At 40.7% G+C, this 14,078-nt stretch overlaps 1 protein-coding gene across 5 annotated transcripts in view; it reads left to right on the top strand.

The window, feature by feature from the left end:
- LOC102417789 (ATP-binding cassette sub-family G member 2) overlaps positions 1 to 14,078 on the top strand; it is a 140,456-nt gene that overhangs the window by 92,255 nt on the left and 34,123 nt on the right. For all 5 annotated transcript variants that reach the window (XM_023750415.1, XM_014452065.2, XM_006084602.3 and 2 more), the window contains exon 2: positions 8,778 to 8,999. In XM_023750415.1, coding sequence (XP_023606183.1) covers positions 8,797 to 8,999 — 203 coding nt within the window. In that variant the 5' untranslated portion in view covers positions 8,778 to 8,796. The remainder of the gene's footprint in view (positions 1 to 8,777; positions 9,000 to 14,078) is intronic.

Here is a 14,078-nt window from a genome sequence, read left to right as displayed (position 1 = left end):
GGAAAGAGGCAAGTGCTGAGAGGCACCCAAAGTTTGGACACTTCACAGAGGTATGCCTCTCTGCTTCCTATCCTACACAGCCTGACCCTGACCTGACCCTGTCTTCTCTATAATTATTCGTAATTGTGCCAGACTAGTAGGAGAGAGTGTTAAGTGTGCTGAGAACACTTAGTATTAATATCTAACCCGTCGCTGGGAATGGGAAAGGCATTCAATTATTATCCTATTGTTAATAAAATACTATTCAATCGATCTTATTACATAAGTGTGTAGCCAATGGAGTCATCACCCAGTAAAAGTCTAAAGACTTAGGATCTGGTCCTACTAGGTCATAGTCTACTCAGTAAAATGGAATGACTCAGCACAAGATGTGAGGATCAAATGAGATCATATAGCTTAGTATTGTTTGGAAACTATAAGACACTACTTCTATCTATCTTTTTCTATATAAACAATATATTAAATAAATTATTTCAATATGCAATCAATGCACAATTATTAATGAACTACTTTACCTTCTTTTATTCATACTAAGTCTTCAAAATCTGGAATATATCCTACAGTTACTGCACATCTTAATTAGGACTGTCTGCATCTCAAGTGCTTAACAGGCACATGTGGTAGTAGCTGTAGAGTTGGGTAGCACAAGTCTCTGGGCATTAATTGATACAGTGATAGAAGTTGGTTTGGACAATGCCTTTTTTTTATCCTGAAGATAATCTATTTATACATGTGTCTCGTGCTTTTAATAACTTCTAACTTGTTTCTGATTCCTAACTCTTCTTAATCAATGCAGAAAGAATAAAGTTTCAGGAAATTCAAGAATCTGGGAAATAATATTTGTCAATTATTTTAGTACAAACCTATGGTGGGCAAGGAGGTCTACAGAGCTGAGTCTTATTTCTGCAAAACTGCCATCTGACGTTGATTTAGGACCTTTGATTTATTTCTCCTGTTTAATAACATGGGGAGTCAGTTACATGTCTTTCCAGTATACCTCCTATGATAGTTACCTCAAAACAGGTGTCCTTCAGACACCCATTAAGCAGTAGGCGAATTTTAGTGTAAAAATCGAATGGTATCATTTCAGTCACACTAAATCTAATAGTACTATTGTTATCATGCCAAACCACTCACCCACTTGCATCTTGAATCTAAGCTAGGAGTAGAATCCATTTGGCATGTGCAGTGTTGATTTATGCCCAGATGTAACCACTCCAGTTGCTACTGTATAGGTCTCACTCCAGTTGCTACTGTGTAGGTCTGGCCTTGCTACTTAGCTGTTCTCTGCAACTACAAACCACTCCTGTCCTTATTTCATAAATACATATCTTCCCTTCACCCCAGTGGGATGTGATCTATCTTTCCTCACAGACTGCCACCCCAACTTAGTGGTTAATTCAAGTGGTTTGCATTTTTCAGTAAAAACCATGTTGCTATCTTCTTCTCCCTCCATAATTTCTACCTAAACAGGGAAGAGAGTGCGAATCGCTTCTGGAGAACAGTTTACAAAACGTAAGCTTCCTGCTCTTACTTCCCTCTCAATGTGGTAGAGAGAGCCCCAAGTCTTGGTTTTTAGGAGAACCTCACAACTGTCATATCATTTGAATTTCAGCCAAACATAAATATGCCAGATTAGAAAAAACATATGTTTCTGATGTGTTATTGTTTAGAAAACTATGCTTTTTAGAATACAGATAGCTGTGACTGGATTGTATAGCTCTTGAAGAAGTTTTCAAGAACAAAGAAGGCATTTTAAGTCTAACATTACATTTCCCTTGTAAACATTGAAAAAAATATTGGCATTATTTTATTTAAAACATTTTTTAGACTTATTAATAGTTGCAAAAAATGATATAGAGAATTCCTGAAATATTTTCCAAACTATAGTACAGTTGTCAAAACTAATAGATTAACATTGGTACAATGCTGTGACACTGTTAACTAAACTGTAGACTTACTAGGATTTCACTGGTTTTCACCATCCTTTTTCTGTTCACAATGTGGTCTAGGATGTCATGTTGCATTTGATTGTTATACATCCTTAGTTTCCTCCAATCTGTGACAATGGCTCAACTTTCTGTTGTTTCTCATGACCTTGACACTCGTGAAGAATACTGATCAGTTATTTTATATAATGTCCCTCCTGATGTTTTCCCATGATTAGATTGAGGTTTCTGGCATTTTGGGAAAAAATAGCAGAAAATTCCAGTGAATTTATCCAGGGTACATGACATCTCATTACTGATGTTAACCTTGCCAGGTTCCCAATAGAAAGTAGATTATCTTGGGAGAGAAACTTGGAGTATGCAAATATCCTGTTTCTGCTCGAACTTAAACTTGGATTATGCTAATATCGTGTTTCTCCTTAAGGTTTTATTCACTGATTTTAGTATCCATTGGCAGAACTGGGTATACATTGTACTTTGTTGTTCTAATGGTAATTTGAAAAAAAATTCTTCTCATTCCTTCTATGTTTACTAATTAGAATTCTTTTATACAGAACAGCTGTCTGGTATCAGGACCTACTCATGATTACTTATTTTATTAGATGAGTTATAATTTAATACTATTGTTATTTAATTTGCTGCTCAAATTATTCCAGCTTTGGCCACTGGGACCTCTTCTTTCAGGTTGGTCCCTGCCTCCTTTTGAAATAACCACCATTCTTCCTCTCCCCGCTCTTTTAAAGCAGAATGTACCAGACTCATTTTGCATTTCTATACCCCAATCCTGGAATCAGCCATCCTGCAAGACACTCCCTCTAGTCCTCCTCCCTCCCTCCCTCCCTCCCTCCTCCCTCCCTCCCTTCCTTCCCTCTTTCTTTGTTATAAGAAACCAAATCTGGGCACCAGGTGTTATACTGTAGTAACTTTGAGTTTTTTAAGTTTAATAGATTTATGACCTAGAGAAAATGCCTGTCTACAAAGAGGAGCAATGCCTTAAATTTCAAACACTATAGAGGACCTAATTAGTTGGGTTCGGTTTCTTACAGGAAAGAAATGAATTTGGCAGGGTTTAGCATTTTTCTCAAATGATGACCTATAAGTGCTTATAGATAGAACAAACAAAATGAACACATGAATTTTTATTTATTAGGCTCTTAAGAGAAAGTAGCCTTTAAAAAGAAAGCCTATTAGCTTAATTAAATTATATCCTGACTATTGGCTGAATAAATGGGAAGTGGAGATATGCCTAGGCCATATATTTGAGATGTGCTGTTAACCTCAAAATGAAAAGCCAAAGTGAGAGGCAACAAGCATTTATTTGAGACCCCAAAGAAGAGCTATTGTGGTAGCACTGATTTAGGCAGAAATATGAGTACTATTCTGATTAGGAGGTGAAGGCAAGGAGTATTTATGAGAAAGGAAAGGCAGATAATTATATGAATAGAAAAAGGAATTTCTATAGGTGTAGATAAGCTAACATAGTGAAGCGAATTCTAAAGAAGAATAAAATAAGATTGTGTTTCATTTTCAGTTCAGTAGTCCTGATGTCTGCTTTCCAAACAGTTGTTTGGGATACAAGGCTGCTTTGGGTCCAATCCAAAGGTTATTTTGCCAGTTTTAATGTTGTAAAGGTTTGAGGAGTGAGATATGTAAGGCAGTTCGGGGATGGCAGCTCCGACTTCATTTTGGAGTGGCTCTGTTGATATTTTCCACCCACGTATGAGTGTGGTGGGCAGTTAGACCTGAGCAGATCAGTGACCACAGGCAGGTATAGAAGGTCATCAGGGTGGAAAGCCCTAGGTGCCTAGCAACAGGCACAACTGGGAAAACAAGAACCTGGACCCAGAGTAACCTTTCCTCCCTAGCATTTCTGGTCATGTGGTTCAGACCCTGCCCTGACCTTTCCTCCCAGGGCTTGCCAGTACCATGATGTTTTGATTATCCTTGCTTTGTAGTATAATTTTACGTCAGGTGGTGTGATACCTCCAGCAAGGTTTTGTCCCCCCCCCCCCCCCCCCCCCCCCCCCCGCCCTGCTTCCCGCAAGGATTGCTTTGGCTATTTGGGGTCTTTTGTGGTTTTTTAGAAATGTGATGATATTTTTGTTCTAGTTAAAAGGAAATCATTGGGATTTTCATGGGGATTGTGTTAAGTCTGTATATTCCTTTGGGTAATGTGATTACTTTGAGTTTTAAAAATTAAAACCATGTTTATTGAAGGTTTTCACATTTCAAGCCTCTTCACAAGCTGTTAAGTCATCTAATTTCTGACCTTAATTAGCCATTTTTAAATTCATTTTATTTTATTTTATTTTTTTTAAATCTTTATTGTTCAGATTACATTTGTTCCTCTTTTTTCCCCCCCATAACTCACCTCCTCCCAGTTCCCGCCCTACCCTCCGCCCTCACTCCCCACCCACTGTCCTCATCCATAGGTGCACGATTTTTGTCCAGTCTCTTCCCGCATCTCCCATTCCCCTTTCCCCCCCAAGAATAGTCTGTCCATTCCCTTTCTATGTCCCTGATTCATTATAATCACCAGTTCATTCTGTACATCAGATTATTTATTCACTTGATTCTTAGATTCACTTGTTGATAGATGCATGTTTGTTATTCACTATTTGTATCTTTACCTTTTTCTTCTTCCTCTTCTTAAAGGATACCTTTCAGCATTTCGTATAATACTGGTTTGGCGGTGGTGAACTCCTTTAGCTTTTCCTTATCTGTGAAGCTCTTTATCTGACCTTCAATTCTGAATGATAGCTTTGCTGGATAAAGTAATCTTGGTTGTAGGTTCTTGCTATTCATCACTTGGAATATTTCTTGCCACTCCCTTCTGGCCTGCAAAGTTTCTGTTGCGAAATCAGCTGACAGTCGTATGGGTATTCCCTTGTAGGTAACTGAGTTTCTTTCTCTTGCTGCTTTTAAGATTCTCTCTTTGTCTTTTGCTCTTGGCATTTTAATGATGATGTGTCTTGGTGTGGTCCTCTTTGGATTCCTTTTGTTTGGGGTTCTCTGCGCTTCCTGGACCTGTAAGTCTATTTCTTTCACCAGGTGGGGGAAGTTTTCTGTCATTATTTCTTCAAATAGGTTTTCAATATCTTGCTCTCTCTCATCTTCTGGTACCCCTATAATTCTGATGTTGGTACGTTTGAAGCTGTCCCAGAGGCTCCTTACACTATCTTCGTATTTTTGGGTTCTTTTTTCATTTTGCTTTTCTGGTTGGGTGTTTCTCGCTTCTTCGCATTTCAAATCTTTGACTTGATTCTTGCCCTCCTCTGGTCTGCTGTTGGGAGTCTGTATAATATTCTTTATTTCAGTCAGTGTATGCTTACTTTCTAGATGGTCCTTTATCACACCATCGAGGGTCTCATTAGATTTCCTGTACATCTCATCAAGTTTATCGACAGACTCTAGAAGCCTCTTGAGAGACCTCAAAAGTGTGGTTCTGAACTCAATATCCTCCCTTGATAGTTTTGTCCTGTTTCTTTGCCTCCGCATTTTTTACGCTTTCTTGGTACACCCCCTAGTGGTCTTTGTGCGCAGTCTTGTTGTAGTTAAGCCCTGATTGTTGTAGTTAATACTAGAGGGATTTGACCACCAGGCTGACTGGCTGTGAGAATCAGCTGTGTGGAAAACTTCTGTCCTCTGGGGAGGTGCTAATCTAGCCTTTGCCTGAGGCGATCCAGCAAATGGCTCTGCGCAGGGCTTGGGCGGGTCGGGTCGCAGGGGATCAACAGGGCGGGTGGAGGGAGCAGTTATGGCTGCTCTCAGTCCCGTTCCCAGAGGCTCTGCTTCTCAGAGCCCCGGCCGCCGCTGCAAACCTCGGAGAGAAAGCTGCCCTCAGATTCCAACTGATGCCGGACAATCCCGCTTCTCCCGTCTGAGTCTGAGTCCCTAGAGACTCGCCCGGATCTGGAGCCCAGAGTCTGAGACTCCCTCCTGATTGAAAACGACAACCGCGCCCTCAGCCACCAGCCCGCTTTGCGCGCGCACCGCACCTCGGTACCTTTATATTTTCCACACTGCGCCTCTTCTGAGCTTCGGTATGCTGTTCTCTTTCCTTCTAGTTGAAGAGTCTCTCCTCAGCCAGCTTTCCTGTGGTTCTGGGTGATGTCTGTTCCGTCTTTTAGTTGTATTTTTGAAGTGGTTGTTTGCGGCAGCAGTCTCCGGTGTTTACCTATGCCGCCATCTTGGTTCGATCTTTAAATTCATTTTAGAGAGAGGAAGCGGGGGAGAGAGAGAGAGAGAAAGAGAGAGAGAGAAATATCAACGTGAGAGAGAAACATCACATCAATTGGCTGCCTCCCTCATGTGCCCTGACCAGGGATTAAATCTGAAACTTGGGTGTGTGCCCTGACTGGGAATCAAACCCTGCCACCTGTTGGTTTGCGGGATGACACTCCAATCAACTAAGTCACACTGGCCAGCATTACCCTAATATCTTTTAAAGGGGCTTTTTGTAATTTTTTTGTCTTTTTTTTTTTTTATTCTTTGAGAGACAGGAAGGGAAAAAGAGAGAGAAACATTGATGTGAGAGTGAAACATCCATTGGCTTCCTCCCACACAACCCCCACTGGGGATGGGAACAGAAGCCTAGGCATGTGCCCTGACCAGGAATCTCGCCGGCAACCCTTTGGGCATGGGAGGGCATGCAACAAACTGAGCCACACCAGCCAGGGCTAATATGCAGTTTTTGTCTTCAGTTCTTTAACTATTTAACTATTGGTTTTCTTTTCTTAATTATTTTCATAATTAATTATGCATCTTTCTGAAATTTAAATATATTCACCCATTAAGGAAATATTTAGTCATCCCAAACAATTTTGGAATTTGTCTTCTTAGCTGATTGAAGGAACATAACCATTAGTGATATAAAGCCTGGAACTGCAGCTATAAATTCAGAGAAACTTTTCTAGTCCCTGACTGTCTGGCTAAGGCCCTTTTTGTAGCAACTACATCATAAACCCTAAAATTAAAAAAAACAACAAACCAATAGCAACAACCAAAAAACAAGGGATGAAGGTGATCATGTAATATGTCCCTAATCTTGAGTCAGATCATGATATACTTTTCAAGCTAGACAAGTTTAACTCCTGTTGCATGACTTTTTAAAAAATATATTTTTATTGATTTCAGAGAGGAAGAGAGAGGGAGAGATAGAAACATTATTGATAAGATAGAATCATTGATTGGCTGGCTGCCTTCTGCACACCCCCTACTGGGGATCGAGCCCACAACCTGGGCATGTGCCCTTGACTGGAATTGAACCTGGGATCCTTCAGTCCATAGGCCGACACTTAATCCACTAAGCCAAACCAGCTAGGGCCCTGCTTCATGATTTTTAAGTAATTTTCATACTCTTCTTATTTACTTACTAATGACCCGGTGCACGGATTCATGCACATTGAAAGGAAATTAATTAGAAGGTGGCTGGTGAGGCGGGATTGGGTGAGGAGGGTCCAACACACCCTAGAGCCAACCTCCTGAGGCCCTTCCCCAGCCAGCCGCACCTGGGGTGGCACTGTGGCTCCAAAGGCGTCTGTGGAGTGAGTGGGGTCCCTCCGACAGGTGGGGTCCCTCGGCCTGGCCTGTGGGGATCAGGCCGAAACTGGCTTTTCAACATCCCCTGAGGGATCCTGGAGTGCAAGATGGCACTCTGCAAAGTTGCTCTCGTATAGGGTGTGGAACGCAAACGCAATTGTGCAGTAAACCAGATTCAGGGCCAATAGTGCCCCAGCAACAACATAACCCACGGCCAAAGGTGGAATCACGTGGCCCTGCGAGGAATCGGGCTCCCTCCTCTCTGGTTTTGGGGTGTGTCATCCGAGAACCACTGCTGTCAAGTCATTGCAGCTCGGCAGCTCCTGCGTTGAGTGTCTGCCCCCTGGTGGTAGTACACATCATAGTGACCAGTTGGATGGAGGGAGGGACACTTAGCATATTAGTCTTTATATATATACTAGAGGCCCGGTGCACAAAAATTTGTGCACTCGGGGGAGGGTCCCTCAGCCCGGCCTGTGCCCTCTCGCAGTCTGGGATCCCTCGGGGGATGACCACCTGCTGGTTTAGGCCTGCTTCCTGGGGGATTGGGCCTAAGCTGGCAGTCAGACATCCCTCTGGCAGCCTGGGAGCCCTCGGGGAATGTCCACTTCCAGTCTAATTAGCATATTACCCTTTTATTATTATAGATAGATTAGGTATTTAATTGAATCTAATTGCAGTGTATGCATTCATAGTTGTGTCTGCCTCCCTAATATGGGTTCTAAGATTGTTCTTATCACAGTGATATGGGTTGCTCATCAGAAATGGATCTATTTTTGCAGTGCAGTTTAAAATGGACTTGTTAATTATAACATTAATTATAACTAATGTTAATAATATCTCTTATTGTTAATGTTAATTATTAACAATAATTAATGTTAGTAATATCTCTTATTTAATTCAGTATATCTAAAATATTTTTACTTATACGTACAATCACTATAAAAATGACTAAAGAGATATTTTGTATTATTTTTTAAAAACTTGAATTTCTATTATTTTTAATTAAGATATAATTATCATATAACATTAATTTCAGGTGTACAACATACTGAGCCAATAATTATATGTATTGTGAAATGATCACCACAATAAGTTTAGTTAATATCCATCACCACATTGTTACAAGTTTTTCTTTTCTCATGCTGAGCACTGTCAAACATATAATACAGTATTATTAACTATACTTACCCTGCTGCACATTACATCCCCAGGACTTATTTCTTTTATAACTGGAAGTTTGTAACAAGACAGACTATAAACTTACTGTTGCTTTTCTCTCTATAGAAAGGCAGACGCTCTCCAGATGTCTTCCGGAAATGACCAAGTTTTTATCCCAATGTCACAAACAAACGCCGATGGCCTTCCCAGGACCACCCCCAATGACCAGAAGACATTTTCCGAAGGAGACGTGTTAAGTTTCCATAACATCTGCTATCGAGTGAAAGTGAAGAGTGGATTTCTATGTCATCGAAAAACAGTTGAGAAAGAAATACTGACGAATATCAAGTATGTGCATGAACTTTTGTTTATACAACTTTATCGACAGCAGTGAGCTCCACAGGTTTAGCCTAATGCAAGCACAGGTGCTATGGACATTTGTATATATGTCCCTATAGATACATAGACACAGGCTTTCATTTGTTTTCCTCAACTGGGAATGAAATGGTTGGATCGCATGTTAGGTATATGTATGTTTAATTTTTAAAGGAATAACCAAACTGTTTTTAAAGTGGTCGTACCATGTGCATCAACTTTTGTTTGAGAAACTGAATAATTAATATGCCATTTAGCTTTTCCTGGGTGAGCCTTGTGGTTTAGTGGGAAGAGGCCTGGCTGTGTGACTTACAACTTCCCAACTGTGGGGATAGAATTGTAATCTCTGTCTTCAATATTCTAATCTGTGAAAGAAAAGATCTGTCACTGTAGTTTACGAGCCAGACACTTCAGGTACCTATGCCCTTTATGTCCTTTATGTTCTAGAAGCAAGAGTCAGGAATTTGAAAGATAACATATTGTGAAAGTACTATGGTTTTCAAATAGACTTGTTTTAAATGAGTGGCCTGTTCATACAGTCATTTATCATCTCTAACAATTTACCTAATGCTTTCCCGCATTATACAGATAGGCAGAAACTACTTAAATACAAGAAAACTCTAGTTTAGCTTAAGTTATGCAGTGGAGGTCCAGCATGACAGAATTTAGGGTCCAAATCAGTGTAAAACTGTGATTTGCATTCTCTTCTTCCATGAATGAATTTATCATGTGGTGGCAGAGTGGGCAGGAGAGTGAGGAGGGAACGGAGAAAGGAACCTCCTTGGGACCACATGTCTCTATTCTTTCACAGGTGCCAGCCATGAGGATGGTTTGTGTTTTTCTGATTTCTAGAACATTGAGCCCAATTTTTCCTCTCTGTGGAGTGGGGACTGCATCTAGGTTTCTCGGACACCATGTTTTGTTTAGTTAGTGTGTTTGTTTGGTAGGGGAAATGATTATTCCTGCATAAAACAAGCACTTTTTCTAGCTCTCTGAGACTGGAGGAGTGGTTATAAGAGCCCTTGGGCCAGGTATGGCCTCCACCCTGTATAGAATCAGATGCTTCTCATGCTTTCCTGATGCATTCTATGGGATTGTGGTCTTTTCTGTTAGTAGCAGCCAACTGCTCCCAGGAGGCCAGGACATGACAAGAAGGGGAGAAAAGTTTTGCATGTGGGTGGGGAAGAAAGAACAAGGACCTGGGATTGATTGGGTGGTGGTGAGGTAGGGGCTGTGTGGAGTTGATAGAACTTTCTTCACGCAGCAGCACATACTGTCATGCCTGCTTCCTTGTTGCTTTGTTGTATTGGTTAAGAAACCCTGACCAGGAAAATAAGGAGAGGTAGGTCGTCACAAAGCTTTTATCTTTTGCTACATGCCTAGATAGAAGTGACTGACCTTGTTTTTTGTTTCTTTTTAAATACTCACCTGAGCCTGAGGACATGTTCATTGACTGGAGAGAGAGAGGAAAGGAGGGAGGAAGGGAGGGAAAGAGAGAGAGAGAGAGAGAGAGAGAGAGAGAAAGAGAGAGAGAGAGAAAGAGAGAGAGAGAGAGAGAAAAGAGAAAGAAAGAAAGAAAGAAAGAAAGAAAGAAAGAAAGAAAGAAAGGGAGAAAGAAAAGAAATCTGTTGCCTCCTGGTATACATTTATCTTGCTTATGGTTTAAAGCTAGTAGATTAGTAGCTAAATACCCTAAAATTGTCATATGTTTAAGACTTCATAATGTTTTTATGGTTCAATGGTATGCAATCTGCAATGCATGAGTTATCTTTATGTGCATTGTTGTGTTCATAAAAACTCAAGTCAAATCTACTTTTAGGTATGTACTAGTGGCCTGGTGCATGGATTTGTGCATATGGAAAGGAAATTAATTAATCCCTCTGGTGCAGGGACTAATGCAGGTGGTCCCGAGTGGTGGCCAGCAGAGCGAGACTGGGCAAGATGGGCCAGACACGCCCTGGAGCCAACCTCCCGAGGTCCCTCCTCAGCTGGCTGCACCTGGGCTGGCACTGCGGCTCAAAGGGCATCTGTGGAGTGAGCAGGGTCCCTCTGGCAGGTGGGGTCCCTCATCCTGGCCTGCGGGGATCAGGCCAAAACATCCTCCAAGAGGTCCTGGAGTGCAAGAGGAATTGTGAGGAATCGGGCTCCCTCCTCTCTGGTTCTGGGGTGCATCACCTGAGAACCACTGCTCCCAAGTGACCACAGCTCAGCAGCTCCTGCCTTGAGCGTCAGTGCACGTCATAGGTACCGGCTGGTTGGACAGTCCCTTAGCCTTTTATATATATGTAGATAAGTTTTTATGTTTTGATTACTGTTTACATACAATATTATCTTAGTTTCAGGGGTACAACCTAGTGATTGGACATTTATATACCTTAGGAAGTGATTGCCCTGATAAGTCTCGTAGGGCATCAGCATTGTCTTGCTTACTCATATTTCTGGTTTAGGCATCCGTGAGAAAGGTCATCTCTTTTATTCAATGCTGTGTTTCTAATTTTTCTCTTATCTGCTGGGGTTTCAACTAAACAGAGCTACTGAGATGGGAGAAAGGTTGTTCTCATTTATCTTATTTTTTAATTTCTTTTGGTAGCACCACCACCATTCACAATAGTAATAATATTCTAAAAAACTGATGAGAAGCTAGATATTTGTTTTTCCTTTGGACATTTTATAATTTCACTTTTAGAACTAAGTAGCCAGAACCTGATGTCCTCTGCAGAGGAAAGAAGATAAAATCTGACAATGAGAATTCCAAAAGATGAGATTTTACTACCTCATCAAAAACCATTCTGTTATGCTTAGTTTGTGTCCATACCTAGCATTTGGGCTTTTTCTCACCAATGCTGAAAATCTATGGGGGAAAAAAAAGTCCATTCTAATAGATGTTCATATCATATAATCTCCAAGGAAATTCATTATACTATTGGGAGATTTTAAAAATTAATAGTTTATTGTGAAATAATTTCAAACTTAACCATTGTGGGAACATAACCCTTTTACCCAGATTCCCCACCTGTTAACATTTCACCACAATTTGCTAGTCATTTTATATATTAGATAACTCATTGTCATTAGCATTGTTCTGAAGCATTTGAGAGCTGTTCGAACCCTGCTGTATTATTCCTAACTCCTCCAGTTCTGTTTTTCAGAGATGAGGACCCTCTCCTATGTAACCTCTCAGTCATTGTCTGAGTGGTTGCTAAGCCTCATAATAGCTGCAGTGGTGGGTCCTTAGGGGTTGTTGGCCACCATGCTCTTCACACAGTTGACTGACCATCACATCATGTCTCCTCAGTCTCATCCAACCTGGTATTTTCCTGTCTCTCTCCAGGTGATTTAATCTTTTTAAATTAATCCTCACCTGAAGGTATGTTTATATTGACTTTTAGACAGAGAGAAAGGGAGAGAGAGAGAAACATCGATCCGTTGCCTCCTGTATGCACCCCGACCAGAGCTCAAACCTGCAACTTAGGTATGTACCCTGACCAGGAATTGAACCAGAAACCTTTCGATGTATGGGACTGCACTCCAACCACCTGAGCCACCGGGCCAAGGCTGATGTTAATCTTGATCACCTGGTCATGTTGGTATCTGCCAGCTTTCACCACAATGTCACCATTTTCCCCTATGTAATTAATAAATATTTTGAGGGGAGTTACCCTGACATTATTCCAAAACCCTATTTTTCATAAAACCTGAACTCACCAGCTTCAGCCCTATTGATGTCTCTGGCCTGAATGAGCAATAACTATCACTGTGATAGTTACCACAGGGTGATTTTCTATTTTCATCTCGCTGTTCTGTTTGGATTAGTTTGCATTCCACTAAAAGGGTAACTCTTTGTTCTTCAGCTCTTCGTTCATTTATTTATTTTAGTATAGACTCATGGATTCATGTTATATTCATTACTATCCAATAATAATATGTTATCATCATTCATCTTGATACTGTTATTGTTTCTGATTTGATCAGTGGGAGACCTTTCAAGGTAGGTTCTGTGTTTTATTTTTTTAATTCATTCTTTTGACACATTCTTTTCTTTGAGTATTTTGTTGGCACAATAAGAAGTTCCAGACTCACTGAACTTATCCTACCTGGTTCCTTTTTGTGAAGTTTTGCATTTACTACCTGAGATCTGGGTGTTTGGAGTGTTCATTGGTATTGGGATGGCATAGCTCCTAGGCCTTCTCAGTGGACAGACCTAGGAAACATATGTATGTATACATGGATACATCTAAACCTTTTTATATCTGTCTGTGTATATAGATCAAAACCCATGACCTCCAATTCTGATCTAATATCCCAGAGTTATTTCCACATTTCCATGTTTGTAAAACATCTTCTCAAAAAGTGAAAAATCTGACTCTCACTATCCTAATATCCTAAATGATTTGCTCAGTTGATTTTTTTAGAGATAGAGAAAAAAACAACACATCAGTCTATGAGAGAGATATCAATCAGTTGCCTCCCATATACGTCCTGACTGGGAATTGAACTGGCAACCTTTTGGTGCCCAGGACAACGCTCCAACCAACTGAACCATACTGGTCAGGGTTCAGTTAATTTCCTGGTTCTTAATATAAGCAATCTCCCCACTGTCCAGCTGTCCTCTCTCTTCCTCCCACCTCCCTTTGCAGCCTATGATCTTGGGTGCTGGCCATTGCTGCTCCTCCACCCAGCACTTCCATCACTTCTGCACTAAGAGGGGAGGTAATGTCTAATAGAAACGACTGATACATTATGTGAACATGATAGAATAGGGAATGTATCTAAGTTTTCTTTCCAGTCAGTACGCCTGTTTTGCATAAGTTTTTTTTTATACTTCTTATTGTGTTTTTTTAAACATTTGGTTTTCCTGTAAATAATTAATTCTAAAAATTCAAAGACTCATTTACTCAATTGATTTTTTTATCTTTATTGTTGAAAGTATTGCATATGTTCCCTTCTAGCTTCACCACCCTATTGTCTGTGTTCATGGCTTATGCATACATGCATGCAAGGTCTTTGGTTGATCACTTCCCACCTACCCACCCTCTCCTGCCTTCTCTCTGA

Source organism: Myotis lucifugus, unplaced genomic scaffold, assembly GCF_000147115.1.
Source record: "Myotis lucifugus unplaced genomic scaffold, Myoluc2.0 scaffold_12, whole genome shotgun sequence".
Taxonomy (NCBI): domain Eukaryota; kingdom Metazoa; phylum Chordata; class Mammalia; order Chiroptera; family Vespertilionidae; genus Myotis; species Myotis lucifugus.
The sequence above is the reverse complement of the archived record's forward strand: the minus strand, read 5'-3'. Positions and strand labels throughout refer to the sequence as shown.